Here is a 17,828-nt window from a genome sequence, read left to right as displayed (position 1 = left end):
GAATTACTTTAGACTTAAACAGGCGGTAACAAAATACTCAAGACAACGTGAGATAATAAAGCTTTAACTTTTTATAAGACTTGTAAAAAAAAGAAAAACACGATAACCAAGGCATTTGATATTGTTTTTTCTTTGTTTCTGTGAGTATTATTAACAGGCTTATGTACAAATAGCAATAATCCAGAAATGGAAAAACTACATATAGCCTAGCACAGACAAACAGTTAGCATAATGATAATATATTTGTTATGTACAATGTAACTGGCACGACTAGAGCGCAAAAGAAGAAAGATTATGCGAATGGTTTAAATAACTTCAAGTATGTTTCTTGAGGTTTTGTGGATGTTTTAGTCCAATGGACAATATTTCCAGCAACCCGGACAGAAACCAGAAATGTAGTTGAGCTGCAAACCATGTAGTGTGGCTGGGAAAAGAAAACGGGGGTATTTCTATAGTCATTTGAAAAGACAACACAGACAATGTGACTATATTGTATGTTCATGAAACAAAAACCGAACGCGGCAACACTTAACGTTCGCTTCTCTGATGAATGCCCAGCAAAACCACATTTTATGAAACTATTAAGGGAAATCTCATTGCCACATATAAAGTGATATCCACTTACAAAAACAAATGTGCAACAGGCACAAAAAAAACGAAAAGCTCCTACTGCTGCAAAGCGGGCAGCTCTTGACATTTTGAGTGTACAGTATCTTGTCTTAAGGGAAGGAACAAGAGTCCCAAGCAAAATGTTTACAGAATACTTCTAATTTTCATGGACTTTGTGGCCTACTGCTTAGGTACGCAAAAATAAACATTACAATGCATGTGTCTTCCCATAACATTTAAAGTAAGTTCACAAAACACATTATGTTCACTTTTGAGATTATTGGAGAAAAAAAAAGAAACAGACTTTTTTTTCTTGCATGGTGTTACATTTTGAATAAAAGAAAAAAAAAACATTTGTTTTCCAAAGTAACTACAAAAGTAATGTCAGTCATCCACTAGTACCTAACATGTAAATTAAGGTCCAAATATAATCAAATCAAAGTCAGAATTGTACAGTCAGCAGTATGAAAGAAAAACAAGCTGTTTTACAGAAAGATCAGACTATTCCACTAGGTAATCTGTAGAAAGGCCAACTCTAATAATACGGCCAGTGTAAAGTAAAGTGTGGCCCAGAGACCATTTGTCCTATGAAAGTCTTCAAAAGTCCATAAAACGCTAGTGCTACTCCACAAAGTTCCTACAGCATACCTTTCAACATTGGGATATGAAAATAAGGGAAATGTGTGCGCATCGGTTTTATTTTCTCCACTGTGCGGTGTGCGTTATTATTATTTTTACCACCAAGCTTTTTGTTTCCACCAAGAAATGTAATGAAAAAGAAAACTCCTGCACACTGTCTTCAACTGCAGTTAAAGGCTTTAATGAGAAATCACGTTTCAACCTGTAAGACCTTCATCAGGCTATCTTATTCCTCTTATCCCAAGATAGCCTGATGAAGGTCTTATAGACCAAAACGTTGTGATTTCCCATAAAAGCCTTTAACTGCATTTGAAGACAGTGTGCGGGAGGTTTTTCTTTCTCAATGTGTCGGACCCTCGTTTGGTCTGCTCCTACGCACCTGTCACCTTTGTAGCTGTGCAAGAGACTTGCTTTTCACTAAGAAATGTTTAAAAAAAGAAAAGAAAAGAGAGAGCGAGAGAGAGAGAGAAACATCCTCCCAAATGGGGAATCCCAGGATGAACGGGAGAGTTGACAGGTGTGTACTACAGCAACACTGTGGGGCTTGCCTCCCTTGTTTACATCTCAATTTAGTGTGTCCATTTTGGAAAGCAATAAGAAAACGTCCATGTACAATACAACAAAACAAAGTACACAGGCTGTAGCCAGTCTCTGAAGTCCCCCAGGGCATGTCTCAAATGGCACCCTTAACAAGTGCACTGATTCTGACAAGACACCGTAACATTCAATACATGGGGCACAATACAGAATATAGCTTACCTTTAAGACTATGAAACAGCACGCCCAAAAGCAAAGTTAATTTGTTTTAAAGTTTTCAACATGGCTCAATACCATCAGGTGTCTAATTGATAGCCAAAACAACTCCCCCACGATGGGAATAGCAGCAAAGAACAAAATTAGAACTGTCCTCTCAAAACTAGTACATTTCTTGAGCAACAGGGTACCATTTAAGATTATGCTCTGACCAACTATACTGAAACAGAACATCCATCAGGTTCTCCCTACTACTCCCCCCCCCCTCTCAGCAAACGATAAGGGGCAGAGGCAGTGACGTGCACAGACATTTAGAGGGGCAGGTGCTCAAGTGGAAAAAAGGGCACTTTGTGCAGCGTGTGGAACCGGCCGGTTGCCTTAATAGTGTGAGATTTATAGATTGTGGGGCCTAAATAATATATTTTATCAAGAATTGATCAATGTCACCATGGTCCACATACTGTACAGTGTAACTGTACAAAAAATAATAATAATTAAAAAAATAAAAACGTTTTTTTTTTTTTTTTTTCCTAAAGGGCACATTGCCAAAAGGGCAGGGGGTGCTCTAGCACCCCCTAGTGTCTATCTGTGCACGCCACTGGGCAGAGGGTCGCTGTCGCGCCGCTGGTTCTTCTTTAGCAGCTGAATGCGGTTGTAGCAGTAGAACTTGATGGCTCGCCAGTCGCGGTGATTGCTCACCAGCAGCGGACACTGCTGCAGACAGCGCTCGCAGTCGGCCTTGGCCGGCACTCGCAGCTCCGTGATGTTGTGGGTGAGGTGCTCCTCGACCGCCTCGCGCTCCGCCTCCGACCAGGGCCGCTTCAGGACACCGCGCTTACCTGAGCGGAGGGAGAGAAACGGGGTTTGATTGATTGATTGAAATATTTATTAACAGTTAGCAGAATTACAGTACATTTCAAGCACAAACCCAATACAAAGGCTGTTAACTGTGAGTTATTGGACAACCCAATAGAGGGTATGCGTGTGACATCATCATCAAACCAAGAAGTTATGCAGGAACGCCTACTGAGTGGCAAAAAACTACTTTCTGGCCTTGACAGCCCATACATCCACACAGAAAAGTCTTATCTGATTGCATTAAACAACATTAAACAATGTTAAACTCACTTTGCCTGTTGCTTTGCCACTCGATGTGCCATTCACTTTAAGCATGCGCATACACTCTATTAAGCATTACACTTGTTTACAAGAGGGTCCACCATGTGGGGTGATGAATAATACTGTACGGTCTGTAAGAACCCCACAACAGTCTTGAAGGCCAAAGCATTGGTAACACATATAGTAGCGTATGTGTGTATTAGTAACAACTTAATATTAACATTTGTTTTACAGGACCACTTCACCACTTTTCAACCTATCTTCATATAATTGGTCCTCACTAATAAAATGCCACCCTTTTCTGTGTATCAGAGGAGGGCTGTGGGAAGTTCAGAAACCCGTCCACCAGTGATGTCACTCCTGGATGGGTCCAAGCTAATAGAAAGTAACTGCAGGCTTTCTATTCCTGAAAAGTAGAGATTTATTAAAGATTGCATTTTTATGGTATTTTAGAGACCCACGTGTATAGGGCAATAAATAGCTCCTTTCGGAACCCTACGTTAAAGTTTCTGACATTTTGATGACTTTAGGGTCCAAAGGAGCTCAACCCGGGGGGTCCGGAGACGGGCTAGGCAATAAACATATGTTATATTTTCGTATGCCTGAGTCAGTGTCAGTCTCTCTCCACCTTTTTATGGTTGTGCTCTCTTACCTGGTAAAACTTGAATCTGTGTGTGTCCTTGAACAAACTGAAGCTAAGAGTAATGATGACAAAAGAGTTGCCGTTCTCTTTAATACAATGAAATGAAATGAAATGAAATGAAATGAAATGAAATGAAATGAAATGAAATGAAATCTATATTTACCCAGGGTATCTGGGCTAAGCTCAAGAACTTGTTTCCAGCCAGGCCCTGCTCATAGAACACATTTCATCGTAGTGGTTGATGCCTTGTTCAAGGGCATTTCAGCGGTGGTAATTTTAACGTGTCGGACGGCTGGTTCGAACTGGGAACCTTCCGGTATCTAGACCGCACCGCTATCCGTTCGGCCACCGCTGCCACAATAACGTGCTGGCGTAGTCCTAGGACTGTTGACTTAATAGGGTCGTACAACTTTGATATCTCTAGCACCTTAAACGGTGCAACTATAATAATTAAAGGTTGTACGTCTTATAAAGTAATAGTGACAAAGAATATTCTACTGCCCAAATTCTGTGTGGCTGATTCGGCCTTGGTCACACAAAGACAAACCTGATCGGGGCTGAGACGAGCTTCTCCGTTTAGCCGACGAGGTGGTCCCCGGAGATGCAGAAAGTGGTCTTCCGTCGTTTGCATTATTATTTCCCGAGTTATCGTTTGATGTTTCGGTTTTTATATCCTTTTCTCCTTCTGGCTCGATCTGACCGCGTCGACCACCCTGCATGGCCGCCATTTTTGAAATGAACTGCGCATGCGCGGGGTAAAATCAAAGAATGTTGACGACGAGTAGGCAAGGTTGAAATAATACTTCCCTCTAGTGGCCGAACAAGGGAATGACGTGCTCGAGATCAATTTGCGGTTTATAAAATACAAAGTTGAAAAGTAAAATATATCTATAGATATTTTTTTTTACGAGCGATCACATCTTGTTTCTTAAAAAATATATATAAATGAAAAGAATATACTCAAACAACAGATAATACAGACCTCACCTAACCTCGCCTCGATAGACTTAAAACTAAAGCTCATAAAAAATAATTGAGAGTGTGTGTGTGTGTGTGTGTGTGTGTGTGTGTGTGTGTGTGTGTGTGTGTGTGTGAAAAGCCAGTGAGTGCATGCTAGGTTGTCACAGTAATGGACCACTGTGGTGTGGTTTGCCATGTATGGTTTAAAAAAAAACTGGCCTTTCGGCTATAACATAATTTTTGGCCTAGTGATGGCATGCCACACCTTTTGATGTGTTCACTGTACAAGGATTTGACTCCATACAGTTAATTCTGCCCTGGATGAACCAGAAACTGTCCCCCATAAAATCTGAATCCCCCCCCTCTTCCCCTCACTGTTTATGTTTTTTTCCCCCCCAGTTTACCTCCTTTTATGATGATTTCATGTCTTTGGTTATATAGAAGTGTATATTTGTACGTCTCTAAATGTTCTGATGAATTGAAAATGGTGGACCCTATTGTAAACAAGTGTTGGTGTCGTCCACCATAAAGTGTTTTGTATTGAGTTATGCTTGAAATGTAATGTAATTCTTCAAACTGTTAATACATACTTCAATCAATCAAATCAATGATGTAATGGCATCATTATGGCAATAAAAATTAAGAAGTGGTTCTCAAACTTGTTTGAGTGATTGATTGAAAGATTTATTCACAGTATGTAGAATGGGTACATTTCAAAGGAAAGCACAAGTCAATACAAAAACTGCTACGAGGATGAAACCAGGAAAAGCACTAAGACTTGTTTACATCAGGGTCATCCATTTTCAATTAATCAGAATATGAAACGTACGTAACATGCGTACCGGTAATATGCATAACATACGAAATATACATACAAATATGTATGTTTATGTCAGACTCCCACGTATGTTGATATTAGGTGCCAGATCCCCATCTGTAAATATTTGTGCCCGAGACCCTCATACAAGATTTGTGTTAAAATGTTAGCAGATCTACGAAAGCTCAACTTGCGATCTACAAGTTGTAGGCTATTTTCAGCTACCGGTATTTTCAAATAGCTGATATATATATATATACTTAAATTGGTTAAACAGATTTTGATGCTATAAACAAATTTAGACCCGACTTTGAGAACCACCGCTTTATTACATCCCTTCCCCTCATTGCCCCATGCCTTTTCAAGCAAGCACACAACCGCAGACTGTGGTCACATGACAGACAAAGGCAGAAAGCTGGAGGTGGGTAGGACTGTAGGAGGTAGGGCATGCCTACTGTTAAGAGATTTGCCCCCACTCTGCGTACCTTTTTACTTGTGGATGTCTTGAAACGCCGCAAGCTGACTGGATAGTGGCGGCAAGCACATATTCGCAACTGCACTGGTTTGATTCCTGCTAGAGACCAGTGTTGACTGATTTCCCCCCTCTCTGCCATCAGCTTCAATGGGCAACTTTACACCAAAATGCATACCAGCATTTTTCCTAATCTTGATCATGAGCACCAGAAAGTGACCAATACCAATTGAACCACATCTCTATCTCTTATAAATATGCATAATATCACATTCTTGATACAGGTGAATTACTTTAGACTTAAACAGGCGGTAACAAAATACTCAAGACAACGTGAGATAATAAAGCTTTAACTTTTTATAAGACTTGTAAAAAAAGAAAAACATAACACGATAACCAAGGCATTTGATACATTGTTTTCTTTGTTTCTGTGAGTATTATTTACAAACAACAGGCTTATGTACAAATAGCAATAATCCAGAAATGGAAAAACTACATATAGCCTAGCACAGACAACCAGTTAGCATAATGATAATATATTTGTTATGTACAATGTAACTGGCACGACTAGAGCGCAAAAGAAGAAAGATTATGCGAATGGTTTAAATAACTTCAAGTATGTTTCTTGAGGTTTCGTGGATGTTTTAGTCCAATGGACAATATTTCCAGCAACCCGGACAGAAACCAGAAATGTAGTTGAGCTGCAAACCATGTAGTGTGGCTGGGAAAAGAAAACGGGGGTATTTCTATAGTCATTTGAAAAGACAACACAGACAATGTGACTATATTGTATGTTCATGAAACAAAAACCGAATGCGGCAACACTTAACGTTCACTTCTCTGATGAATGCCCAGCAAAACCACATTTCATGAAACTATTAAGGGAAATCTCATTGCCACATATAAAGTGATATCCAGCTCGACGGCCTATAGCACCCTTTTACTGCTTACAAAAACAAATGTGCAACAGGCACAAAAAAAACCCAAAAGCTCCTACTGCTGCAAAGCGGGCAGCTCTTGACATTTTGAGTGTACAGTATCTTGTCTTAAGGGAAGGAACAAGAGTCCCAAGCAAAATGTTTACAGAATACTTCTAATTTTCATGGACTTTGTGGCCTACTGCTTAGGTACGCAAAAATAAACATTACAATGCATGTGTCTTCCCATAACATTTAAAGTAAGTTCACAAAACACATTATGTTCACTTTTGAGATTATTGAGAAAAAAAAAACAGACTTTTTTTTCTTGCATGGTGTTACATTTTGAATAAAAGAAAAAAAACCATTTGTTTTCCAAAGTAACTGCAAAAGTAATGTCAGTCATCCACTAGTACCTAACATGTAAATTAAGGTCCAAATATAATCAAATCAAAGTCAGAATTGTACAGTCAGCAGTATGAAAGAAAAACAAGCTGTTTTACAGAAAGATCAGACTATTCCACTAGGTAATCTGTAGAAAGGCCAACTCTAATAATACGGCCAGTGTAAAGTAAAGTGTGGCCCAGAGACCATTTGTCCTATGAAAGTCTTCAAAAGTCCATAAAACGCTAGTGCTACTCCACAAAGTTCCTACAGCATACCTGTCAACATTGGGATATGAAAATAAGGGAAATGTGTGCGCATCGGTTTTATTTTCTCCACTGTGCGGTGTGCGTTATTATTATTTTTACCACCAAGCTTTTTGTTTCCACCAAGAAATGTAATGAAAAAGAAAACTCCTGCACACTGTCTTCAAATGCAGTTAAAGGCTTTAATGGGAAATCACAACGTTTCGACCTGTAAGACCTTCATCAGGCTATCTTATTCCTCTTATCCCAAGATAGCCTGATGAAGGTCTTATAGACCGAAACGTTGTGATTTCCCATAAAAGCCTCTAACTGCATTTGAAGACAGTGTGCGGGAGGTTTTTCTTTCTCAATGTGTCGGACCCTCGTTTGGTCTGCTCCTACACACCTGTCACCTTTGTAGGTGTGCAAGAGACTTGCTTTTCACTAAGAAATGTTTAAAAAAAGAAAAGAAGAGAGAGAGAGAGAGAGAGAGAGAGAGAGAGAGAGAGAGAGAGAGAGAGAGAGAGAGAGAGAGAGAGAGAGAGACATAGTTAAATGGGAGGGTGGGGGTTTACCTCCCATATGGGGAATCCCAGGAAGAACGGGAGAGTTGACAGGTGTGTACTACAGCAACACTGTGGGGCTTGCCTCCCTTGTTTACATCTCAATTTAGTGTGTCCATTTTGGAAAGCAATAAGAAAACGTCCATGTACAATACAACAAAACAAAGTACACAGGCTGTAGCCAGTGCTATAGTCTCTGAAGTCCCCCAGGGCATGTCTCAAATGGCACCCTTAACAAGTGCACTGATTCTGACAAGACACCGTAACATTCAATAAATGGGGCACAATACAGAATATAGCTTACCTTTAAGACTATGAAACAGCACGCCCAAAAGCAAAGTTAATTTGTTTTAAAGTTTTCAACATGGCTCAATACCATCAGGTGTCTAATTGATAGCCAAAACAACTCCCCCACAATGGGAATAGCAGCAAAGAACAAAATTAGAACTGTCCTCTCAAAACTAGTACATTTCTTGAGCAACAGGGTACCATTTAAGATTATGCTCTGACCAACTATACTGAAACAGAACATCCATCAGGTTCTCCCTACTACTCCCCCCCTCTCAGCAAACGATAAGGGGCAGAGGGTCGCTGTCGCGCCGCTGGTTCTTCTTTAGCAGCTGAATGCGGTTGTGGCAGTAGAACTTGATGGCTCGCCAGTCGCGGTGATTGCTCACCAGCAGCGGACACTGCTGCAGACAGCGCTCGCAGTCGGCCTTGGCCGGCACGCGCAGCTCCGCGATGTTGTGGGTGAGGTGCTCCTCGACCGCCGCGCGCTCCGCCTCCGACCAGGGCCGCTTCAGGACACCACGCTTACCTGAGCAGAGGGAGAGAAACGGGGTGATGAATAATACTGTACGGTCTGCATTGGTAACACATGATTAATGGACACATTATAGTAGCGTATGTGTGTATTAGTAACAACTTAATACAAGTAAAACGCGCGAACGCGGGAAGCGAACGCAGCTCGTAAATTGCAATAACAACAATTAGAATAAATTACGTACTTTTTAAGTTTTTTTTTAAGTTATCTTTTTTTTTTTTTTTTTTTTAGTTTTTAAGTTTTTTTTAAATTAAGTGTTTTTTTAAGTTTTTCCTTTTTAAGTTTTTCCTTTTTAAGTTTTTCCTTTTTAAGTTTCCTTTTTAAGTTAAGTCTTTTTTTTAAGTTAAGTTTTTTGTGTGTGTGTGTGCGTGCGTGCGTGTGTGCGTGCATGTGTGTGTGTTTTTGTGTGTGATACAGCTGCGCCCTCTGGTGGTGGGCGGGTGGTGTTACAGCGTGACACACACACACACAGACAGACAGACAGACATGATCTGCTGGGTCTCATAGTAAATGCTCACTGCGTTCGCAAAGACAGACAGACAGACATGATCTGCTGGGTCTCATAGTAAATGCTCACTGCGTTCGCAATCACTGCGTTCGCAATTAACATTTGTTTTACAGGACCACTTCACCACTTTTCAACCTATCTTCATATAATTGGTCCTCACTAATAAAATGCCACCCTTTTCTGTGTATCAGAGGAGGGCTGTGGGAAGTTCAGAAACCCGTCCACCAGTGACATCATCAATTGATTGATGATGTCACTGGTGGATGGGTCCAAGCTAATAGAAAGTAACTGCAGGCTTTCTATTCCTGAAAAGTTATAATAATGGATGGCGATAATGGAATCAATCATTCTCACGATAATACAAATCAAAATATATAAAATACAATAAAACAATCTGCCTAACAATGATGCCACTGGTGGACGGATATAGCCTTACAGTTGCACAATGTGGTGTTGACACGCCATGTACAATTGTACCTTCAGACATTAAAAGATAGATATGGTGATGGTTCAATCACAACGTAATTATGGAGTAATGTGACTAAAGTTACAATTCCCATTTTATTCTCCCCATTTTATTCATTCTCCCTCCCTATTCTATTCCCTAGTTTCTCCGACAAAACGGACTGATCAAACCGTTGCAGTCAGTTGTAGGACTTCTGTTTTATACTTTCAATATTACCTACATTTCATCTGTACATTGTATTTTAAATGCATGAAATGTGTTACACAAAAACGCTGATTGATTTATTGATCGACACGAATGGGCTTCAATATTGGTGAGTGAAGTGCAAAGACAAACCTGATCGGGGCTGAGACGAGCTTCTCCGTTTAGCATGTGGGGGGGCGCCAGGTGTAAGTGCAGACGGGACATTCTTGAGCTTCTTGGGTCGTCCCACGCGTCCGTTGCTCTTGCCATTTCTGATAAAAAGCATGGTGGGTATGGGGGCTGGGGCGGGAGGTGGGCTAGGAGCCCCGTCGCTCTTCTCCCCCCTCGGCGACTTGTCCTCATCGGACTCTCCCTCAGAGTACGAGTCTGCAGAGTTCCCAGACATCACTGGAGGTGAACGGAGAGATATAACAGAGGTGTACTTCATTGATCCATCCGTCACAGTGGACATAGATACTCTAATCTGATCAAATTAAAAATTATAATGAAATAATTTTCAGATATAATAATAAAAAGGGGGCAAGATAACAAACCAACATTTAATTAAGCATGCAACAGTTAATCAAACTAATTAGGTTAATCAGATCGATTTAGTGGATTGTAAAAATAATCACTTGTGTCATTGATTTATAACATATTCTTTAAAATATTGTTGGATTAATCAAGTCAAACAATTATTCAATTCGTAATCAGTAGAATAATAATTACGAAAATAATCGATAGTCACAGTCCTAAATTGTATCTATTCATTTGATTAATCTCACCATCCAACTCCAGGCAGATGTGGTGCAGGCTCATCCCTCTGAACAGCACGCCATCTCTCTCTCCACACAGCACGACTCGGCCCACTCTACCCATCAGGCCTGGGTCTTGGCCAATCCCGGCGCAGCTCTGTGTCACATGGTACTCCCTCTCCAGGAAGTGCTCCAGCCTCTCCACGGCGTTGCCTCCCGGCTGGCCGGGCTCCTCTCCTTCCCCCAACAGCAGCAGCTGCGTCAGGATAGCCACCTGACGGCGAACCCGAGTCTGGGTCAGAGCGCGGGGATTGCGCGTGCCGCTGGAGCGCGCCAGGCTGCGGAGGAGGTCGGTGCCTCGGAGCGGCGTCGCAGGGGAGTGGTAGGGTCTGGCAAAAACGTACGGGTTTGTGGGGTCCACCCCGACGTCCTGCCGCGTCTGCAGGAGCAGCTCCAGGCAGGGCTCACAGTGAGGGGGCAGGATGAGGGGCTGGACTCGCCCCCGTTTGCCCTGGACGCCGACTCTGGGGAGGTGGGGGAGCACCAGCCGCTCAAAGGGGGACAGCGAAGCTTCCAGGGGGGTGAGGGCCGGAGGTGCACCGACGGGCACGGGAATGGGGCACTGAGGGGTGATGCGGGAGCGGTACTCAGAAATGGACAGTTTGGAGACCTCGCACTCACGTCGTCTGTTGTAGAGAATGAGGAGAGCCAGGCTGGAGTGGCAGAGCAGCCGCCACGCCTCAGCTGACTGCAGTTGGCGGGACAGGGACAGGAATGCCGAGTGCTGTAGCCGACGCAGGTAGAGGACCAGGGAGGACAATGAAGAGAGCAGGGGAAGCATATGGAGACGTCCCGAACTGCTGCAAGGAGCCACAGAGAAAGCAGGGGAAAAAGAGAGGCATTTGTAACTAATTTTAGTTTTTGTCAGACCACCAAATAAAGTTTGGTGCTTTTTTTAACACTGCAGTAGTTTTTGGGGGAGGACGGAATAATATGGCTTAATGATGTTGATGTTGTGATGACATAATCTAATACAGTACATATTTTGGATGACACTGTATGTAATCTGATCATAGGTGAGGAATCTGTGCCTTTTTGAAAGTTTTAACCACATAAAATGCACAGTGGTGGTTTTCAGTTAGTGTGGTTTATATTATTGGTAAAACGACATTAAATAAATTCCTGCAGTTCACAATAGTCACCATGTTGATATAAAAGTACAAATGCATACTGAATCAGAATGATAATTTGAGTAATTTAATAACACCACCATAGATAAATTTACCTCAGCAGATCCTTATCTTTATCCTCTGCTCCGCTGTCATCGTCCAAATCCATGCCTCCGTTCTCCTCTTCGTCGTATTCCTCCTCCCCTTCACCCTCCTCGTCATCGTAGTAATCCTCGTCCTTTGGCTGCTGCTCCTGGTCTTTGGCCGCCTGGTTGTTGCTGCTGAAGGAGAGGGGGCACACCACCTCTACATCCTCATCCTCTTTGGGCCTCTTCACCTCCACCACCTCCACTTCGTCTTCGTCCTCCTCCTCCTTCATCAGTCTCATCCCTCCCTTCCCGGGCAGGGTCGCGGCCACCGGAGGCGGGCTTCTCTTGAGGACGGACACCGGCACCGCGCTCCGCCCTTTGGGAGGAGTCAGCACCGGAGGGATGGAGCTCCTCCCGGCAGAGGTCGGGGAGTGGCTGGCTGCGGTGAGCGTCGGCGGGGACATGGAGAGGTCCTGGGCGCCGCCGTGTGGAGGTTCCGCCCCGCGGCTCTGTGACGCAGAGCCTGCCGTGGCATGTGGCGACTGCGAGCTTTGCTGAGGATGCACTTGTGCAACGTTGGGAGGCGGCGAATGTTGCACATGCAGCCGGGGCATCTGCGTGTAGCGCTCAACCAGGGCTGAGCAGATGTCGGGCTGGTGGGCGTGGTGCTTGTCCAAGTGGCGGCCCAGGGAGCGGAAGTGGCGCCCGCAGTATTCGCACGTCTGGCGCTGGGCGTCTATGGCCACACCTATTCCTCCTCCTCCTCTGGAGGCGCTCGCGTTTACGTTAACTGCGGCGATGCTGGGCGCCATAGAGGCGGGGGCTTTGAACATGGGCCTAGCTGCGGCGGAGGAGTACGTGGAGGAGGATGGAGGAGACGACTGAGGCGGAGGGGGCGATGAAGGCCGGGGGCGGCTGTGTTGAGGGAAGGTGGAGGGAAAGGCTGGGGGAGGCCGTCCGTACGGGGTCCGGTGGGGCACCTTCTTCTTGGAGGGTGTGCCACGTCGCTTCTTGCGCCGTCGGAGGGCGCGGCTCCGGTTTGCGGAGCCATCTTCGTCTCCGCCCTCAGAGTCACTGCCGTCGGAGTGGGAGACGGGGGAGGAGGAGGGGGAGAGGGACCAGGAGGGGGTGAGATATTCCTTCTGCTGCTGCTGCTGTGCTGTCAGAGGCAGAGGTTCCTCCTCCTGCGAGGGAAAGAGAGAGAAGAAACGGAAAAGTTCATTGTTGGTTCAAAACATGTTTGTGGTGTTAAAAGACAGTGTTGATTAAAACAAAGTATCTGAATAGAGGTGTGAGACCGGTCCAGGTCAATTATTCATTAATTCATGCATGCACCTCACTGTTACACTACACAGTATGACCTTAAGTTACACTTAGAATAAATGCTGCTAAATGATTATATTGTACTATTTGATAGTAACAGGTCTTTCTGTTGGGTTTCATTTTTTACCTTTTTGATATTGTTATTATTCTCTGGGTCAGAGTTGCACTCGTATCTCGCCGGAGAGACAGTGCTACGGAAACCCTGTAAGAGACACACCACACTCGTTAGCACATCCTCGTGTCATGACAGCATTATGCTTGTTAATATTCACCGTCACAATCACCTCCCAGGGAGCAAGACACGCCCTCCCATTTACATTTAGCAATCACATTCCTCTGTCAGTCAGTCAATCACAACGAAGGCTTTTCATTGAATACACTGTGTTTACTTTACACTGCATCTCATTAGGCTGGAAGGGAAAAGATAACAGGTCTCATAATACTATGAGCAGACCATGATCTAAGGGTGGGACTGAATATCAATAACAATTACATTTGTCTCTTTCTTTAATCTATGGGCTATACTGCCATCCAAAGGCTGACCACAGTAACTACAGTTAATAATACGCCTAGTAGGGTAGGGATTAATTAATCAATCAATCAATGAGTCATTCTCAATAACAGTAAGATAATTGTAACTCAATGTTGATCAGTCATGCTGCACATTCCTAACGTGGTCCAACTGGAAATATGTTTGCAAGGGGTGGGTGCTGACTTTAATTGTCCTTGATGGCTTGTTGTCAGTATGGTCGTTATGTTGAACACATTGATCCAACCTGATGAGATCCATTAACAGAACAGATGTCATGTGATAACCATGGTTACTGTTGCTAAAGGGCTACAGGTAGAGAACGGACTGGAGCTCAGCCATCACCATGGTAACGCCACGTTCAGATTAGCTGTGTGCGTGCGTGCGTGCGTGCGTATGTGTATGTGTGTATGCAGGTGTTTGTGCGTGCATAGTGTGTTTGTGTGTGTGTGTGTGTGTGTGTGTGTGTGTGTGTGTGTGTGTGTGTGTGGTCAACAGTGCGTGAATGTGCATATGGTAGTCTATATATTGTCAGGGTGGTCTGTGTATTTCAAATACACGTGTGTGCGTGTGCCTTATCGTTTGTAGGTTTGTACATGTACATGTATATTTGGGTGTGTGTGTGCGTGCGTGTGTCTCGGACCACTGACCAGGTTCTCGCCCCACTCAGTCAGACTGTAGTCCACAGTGATCTCTTCTCCCTTGCTGATGTCTCGGATGGCGATGACCACCAGCCGCACCTGGCTGCCACAGTGGACCTCTCTGATCCTGCAGTTAGGGGACTGGGGGAAGGACCCGGGCGCTGGGGCTGGAGCCGGGGTTCCTGGGGCTGCTGGGGCCTGAGCTGGAGTCACCGGGGCTGGGGCCAGAGCCGAGGCCAGGGCCGAAGCCTGGACTGTGGCTGAGCTGGTTTTAGTTCCACTGGAAGCTCCATTGTCAGCCTGCTGCTCGGAAGGACCACTGGGAGGGCAGAGAGACGAGACATTGTCTACCGTTGTCGATTTACTTTCTGCTTTATTGTCTTACTCTTTCAGCGTTTCTTTAATGTCGCACATACTGTTCGATTTAACCGTGATTAAGTTGAACAATGTAACGGCGAGGCTTTACATTTACAACATCATTGGCTTCAGGTGTGCACAGGCCTGTTGACTTAGGAACAGCATCCACTCATTCTCTCCTAGTCTCACACGGGATCCCTGGCTCAGTAATGAGGGACTCGGCGTTCACTTTGCATACGCACACACATCAACATTCTAGCAAGAGAAACTTTAATATAATATGCAAACAAAAAGATGCACACTCCAACAAAATCAGTATTCTTCACTGCAATGAACACAAATAAATCAATATAACTACACATGCACGCACGCACGCACACACGCACACACTTACCAGCTGTGTGGAGCAGACTCAGTGTTGTAGAAAGGCCCATCCAGTGGAGGCCGTTTGTTCTCTGTTGCTTCCTTCCGATCACCTGACAACAGAGCAACAGTCAGTATAAAAGGATTACCCACCACAAGTATGCACACACACACACACACATGCGCACACACACACGCATACACGCACATGCGCACAAACACACACACACACACACACACGAAGGTCATCACCCCTCCTCCCTGAGCACATGCACAGGTGCATGTCACAGTACATACTCATGCAGTCCAGCGCGTGCGCGCGCACACACACACACACACACACACACGAAGGTCATCATCCCTCCTCCCTGAGCACATGCACAGGTGCATGTCACAGTACATACTCATGCAGTCCAGCGCGCGCGCGCACACACACACACACACACACACACACACACATAAACACACACACACACACACACACACACACACACACACACACACACACACACACACACACACACACACACACACACACACACACACACACACACACACACACACACACACACACACACACACACACACACACACACACACACACACACACACACACACACACAAGTAGGTCACACTCACTTGCACATACCCCACCCCCGCGCACATCACACACACTCAATAAAAAATACAACTACAGGCCCCAAACACATAGAATACACACCTGGACTGAAGCTGCGTTCAGGTACACTCTCCTCCTCATTCTGGGTGACAAACACTTTCACTGGTGTCCCTTTCCTTTTCCTTCCACATCCGCGCCTGTGGAGAACACACGCAAACACACACACAAAAACAAAATTATCATTTAATCAATCAGCCTCTTGGCCAAACTACACATCAATCAGGTCAGAAGGATCAATAAGCTGATGACGGTCTAATGGATCGATACTAACCAACACCCCTTCCACGCACGCATGCACGCACGCACGCACACACACGTATGTACCGTACACATGTGCATACACATGACAAAATGGACAGAATTAAAAATTACAGTAGTTTTGACCAAATACCTCAAAATCGATTTCATGGTAATCATTTATTTCATTGTCTATTTTTGACAATGTTTAACAATTTGTGAAAGTATAAAATTGGGCTGAAGTGATTACAACCAGGAAAAGACAACACTCATGCCATATCACGATATCCACAATCTAGTCTCATATCATGATATGGATATAATATTGATATATTGCCCAGCCCCAATACACACAATCTCATTCAGAGTGACGAAAAATAATAAAATAAATAGAGTGCCAAGAAAACAACTGAGAAGTACAAAGCAACTATAGGACAGACATAACCAGAGTAAAATAACGACTTCACCACATTTCAACCTATCTTCATATAATTGGTCCTCACTAACTAGAAACCTGTCTTCCAGTGACATTTTTAAACAAGATTTTTTTTTATTATTGGCAGAACGATGGCTTCCATCATAGAATTGTAACATTTCAGTAATAGAAAGCCTGCAGTTTCTATTAGCTTGGATTACCCATCGATGATCCCACTGTAAGATGGGTTTCTAAACTGCCCACAGCCCTCCTATATGAGACACAGACCGAGTAGATAAAAATGTGCTATTTTATCATGAACAATAGTGAGGACCAATTATATGAACAATTGAACACAGGTTGAACAGTGGTGAAGTCATCCTTTAACGATGAAGAATTCAAATAATCACCATGTAAATGGTAGACGGAGGAGCAGGAATTGTGAAAGTGATTGCTAAGTGTTTTAAAACATGCCCTTTTGGGATGGTTTGAATAGACTTTCCCTTCAGCATACTTTGAGTTTTTAGGTGTACAGAATAGATATTAAGCAGGTGCGAGAGGAGCTTGAATGATTTGGTTTACAGACAGCACAAATATGAGCTCATGCATGTCTAAGCTGGGAAAGCATGAACCGAGTCTAACAGGCCAAGACAGAGGTTCAGCTCATGGGGATCACAATCGTCTACTGGAGATAAAAATCACCTACAGCTCTGGACCTCGTTTATTTATTTTTTCTTTCTTTTAAGATATTTTTTTAGAGCTTTTTGCCTTTTTATCGATAGATTACAGTATTTGACAGGAAAGGGGGAGAGAGATGGGGGGAAGACATGCAGCAAAGGTCGTCGGGATCGGGACTCGAACCCGCTGGATTTACCAGCCAAGGTGCCTGGCCTGCTCGGCCAGCCCAGGTCCTCTGGACTTCTTTTAAACTAAATGGAATTGTTTGTCTAAAAGTGTAATCATGTAATTAACTACTAAGAACTACTAACAACTAATAAATCACTCCAGCTGATATCTCTTTATTTTGTGTGAATGTGAATGCTGTAGACTTTGCCACTGATCTGCAGTCAGATTCAAAGCTCTGCCCGTATTGTCTCTTTTTGGACTGAACAGTGGAGTGTGCTGATCCCAGACAAGCGCTCAGGAGGAGTGTGTGTGTGTCATTACCCC

The 17,828-nt window shown here is 43.8% G+C and overlaps 2 protein-coding genes across 2 annotated transcripts in view; both read right to left on the bottom strand.

Annotated features, from left to right (window-relative positions):
* Positions 1-2,388: 2,388 nt before the first annotated feature.
* LOC306922671 (uncharacterized protein) lies at positions 2,389-4,511 on the bottom strand. The gene is made up of 2 exons (XM_079500431.1): positions 4,311-4,511; positions 2,389-2,840 (listed from the first exon to the last, which is right to left on the bottom strand). Exons 1-2 carry the CDS (start codon positions 4,489-4,491, stop codon positions 2,584-2,586), a joined length of 438 nt encoding a protein of 145 aa, XP_079356557.1. The 5' UTR covers positions 4,492-4,511; the 3' UTR covers positions 2,389-2,583.
* Positions 4,512-6,349: 1,838 nt separating this feature from the next.
* The window catches only part of LOC306922644 (uncharacterized protein), a 19,576-nt gene continuing 8,097 nt past the window's right edge, over positions 6,350-17,828 (bottom strand). Inside the window, exons 2-9 of the mRNA XM_079500381.1 lie at positions 16,049-16,143; positions 15,359-15,440; positions 14,617-14,926; positions 13,565-13,639; positions 12,142-13,298; positions 10,887-11,716; positions 10,255-10,509; positions 6,350-8,938 (exon numbers count right to left, since the gene is read on the bottom strand). Of these exons, the coding sequence (XP_079356507.1) occupies positions 8,685-8,938; positions 10,255-10,509; positions 10,887-11,716; positions 12,142-13,298; positions 13,565-13,639; positions 14,617-14,926; positions 15,359-15,440; positions 16,049-16,143 (3,058 nt within the window). The 3' untranslated portion in view covers positions 6,350-8,684. The remainder of the gene's footprint in view (positions 8,939-10,254; positions 10,510-10,886; positions 11,717-12,141; positions 13,299-13,564; positions 13,640-14,616; positions 14,927-15,358; positions 15,441-16,048; positions 16,144-17,828) is intronic.

Source organism: Electrona antarctica (genome assembly GCF_951216825.1).
Source record: "Electrona antarctica genome assembly, chromosome: 4".
Classification (NCBI taxonomy): Eukaryota; Metazoa; Chordata; class Actinopteri; order Myctophiformes; family Myctophidae; genus Electrona; species Electrona antarctica.
The sequence above is the reverse complement of the archived record's forward strand: the minus strand, read 5'-3'. Positions and strand labels throughout refer to the sequence as shown.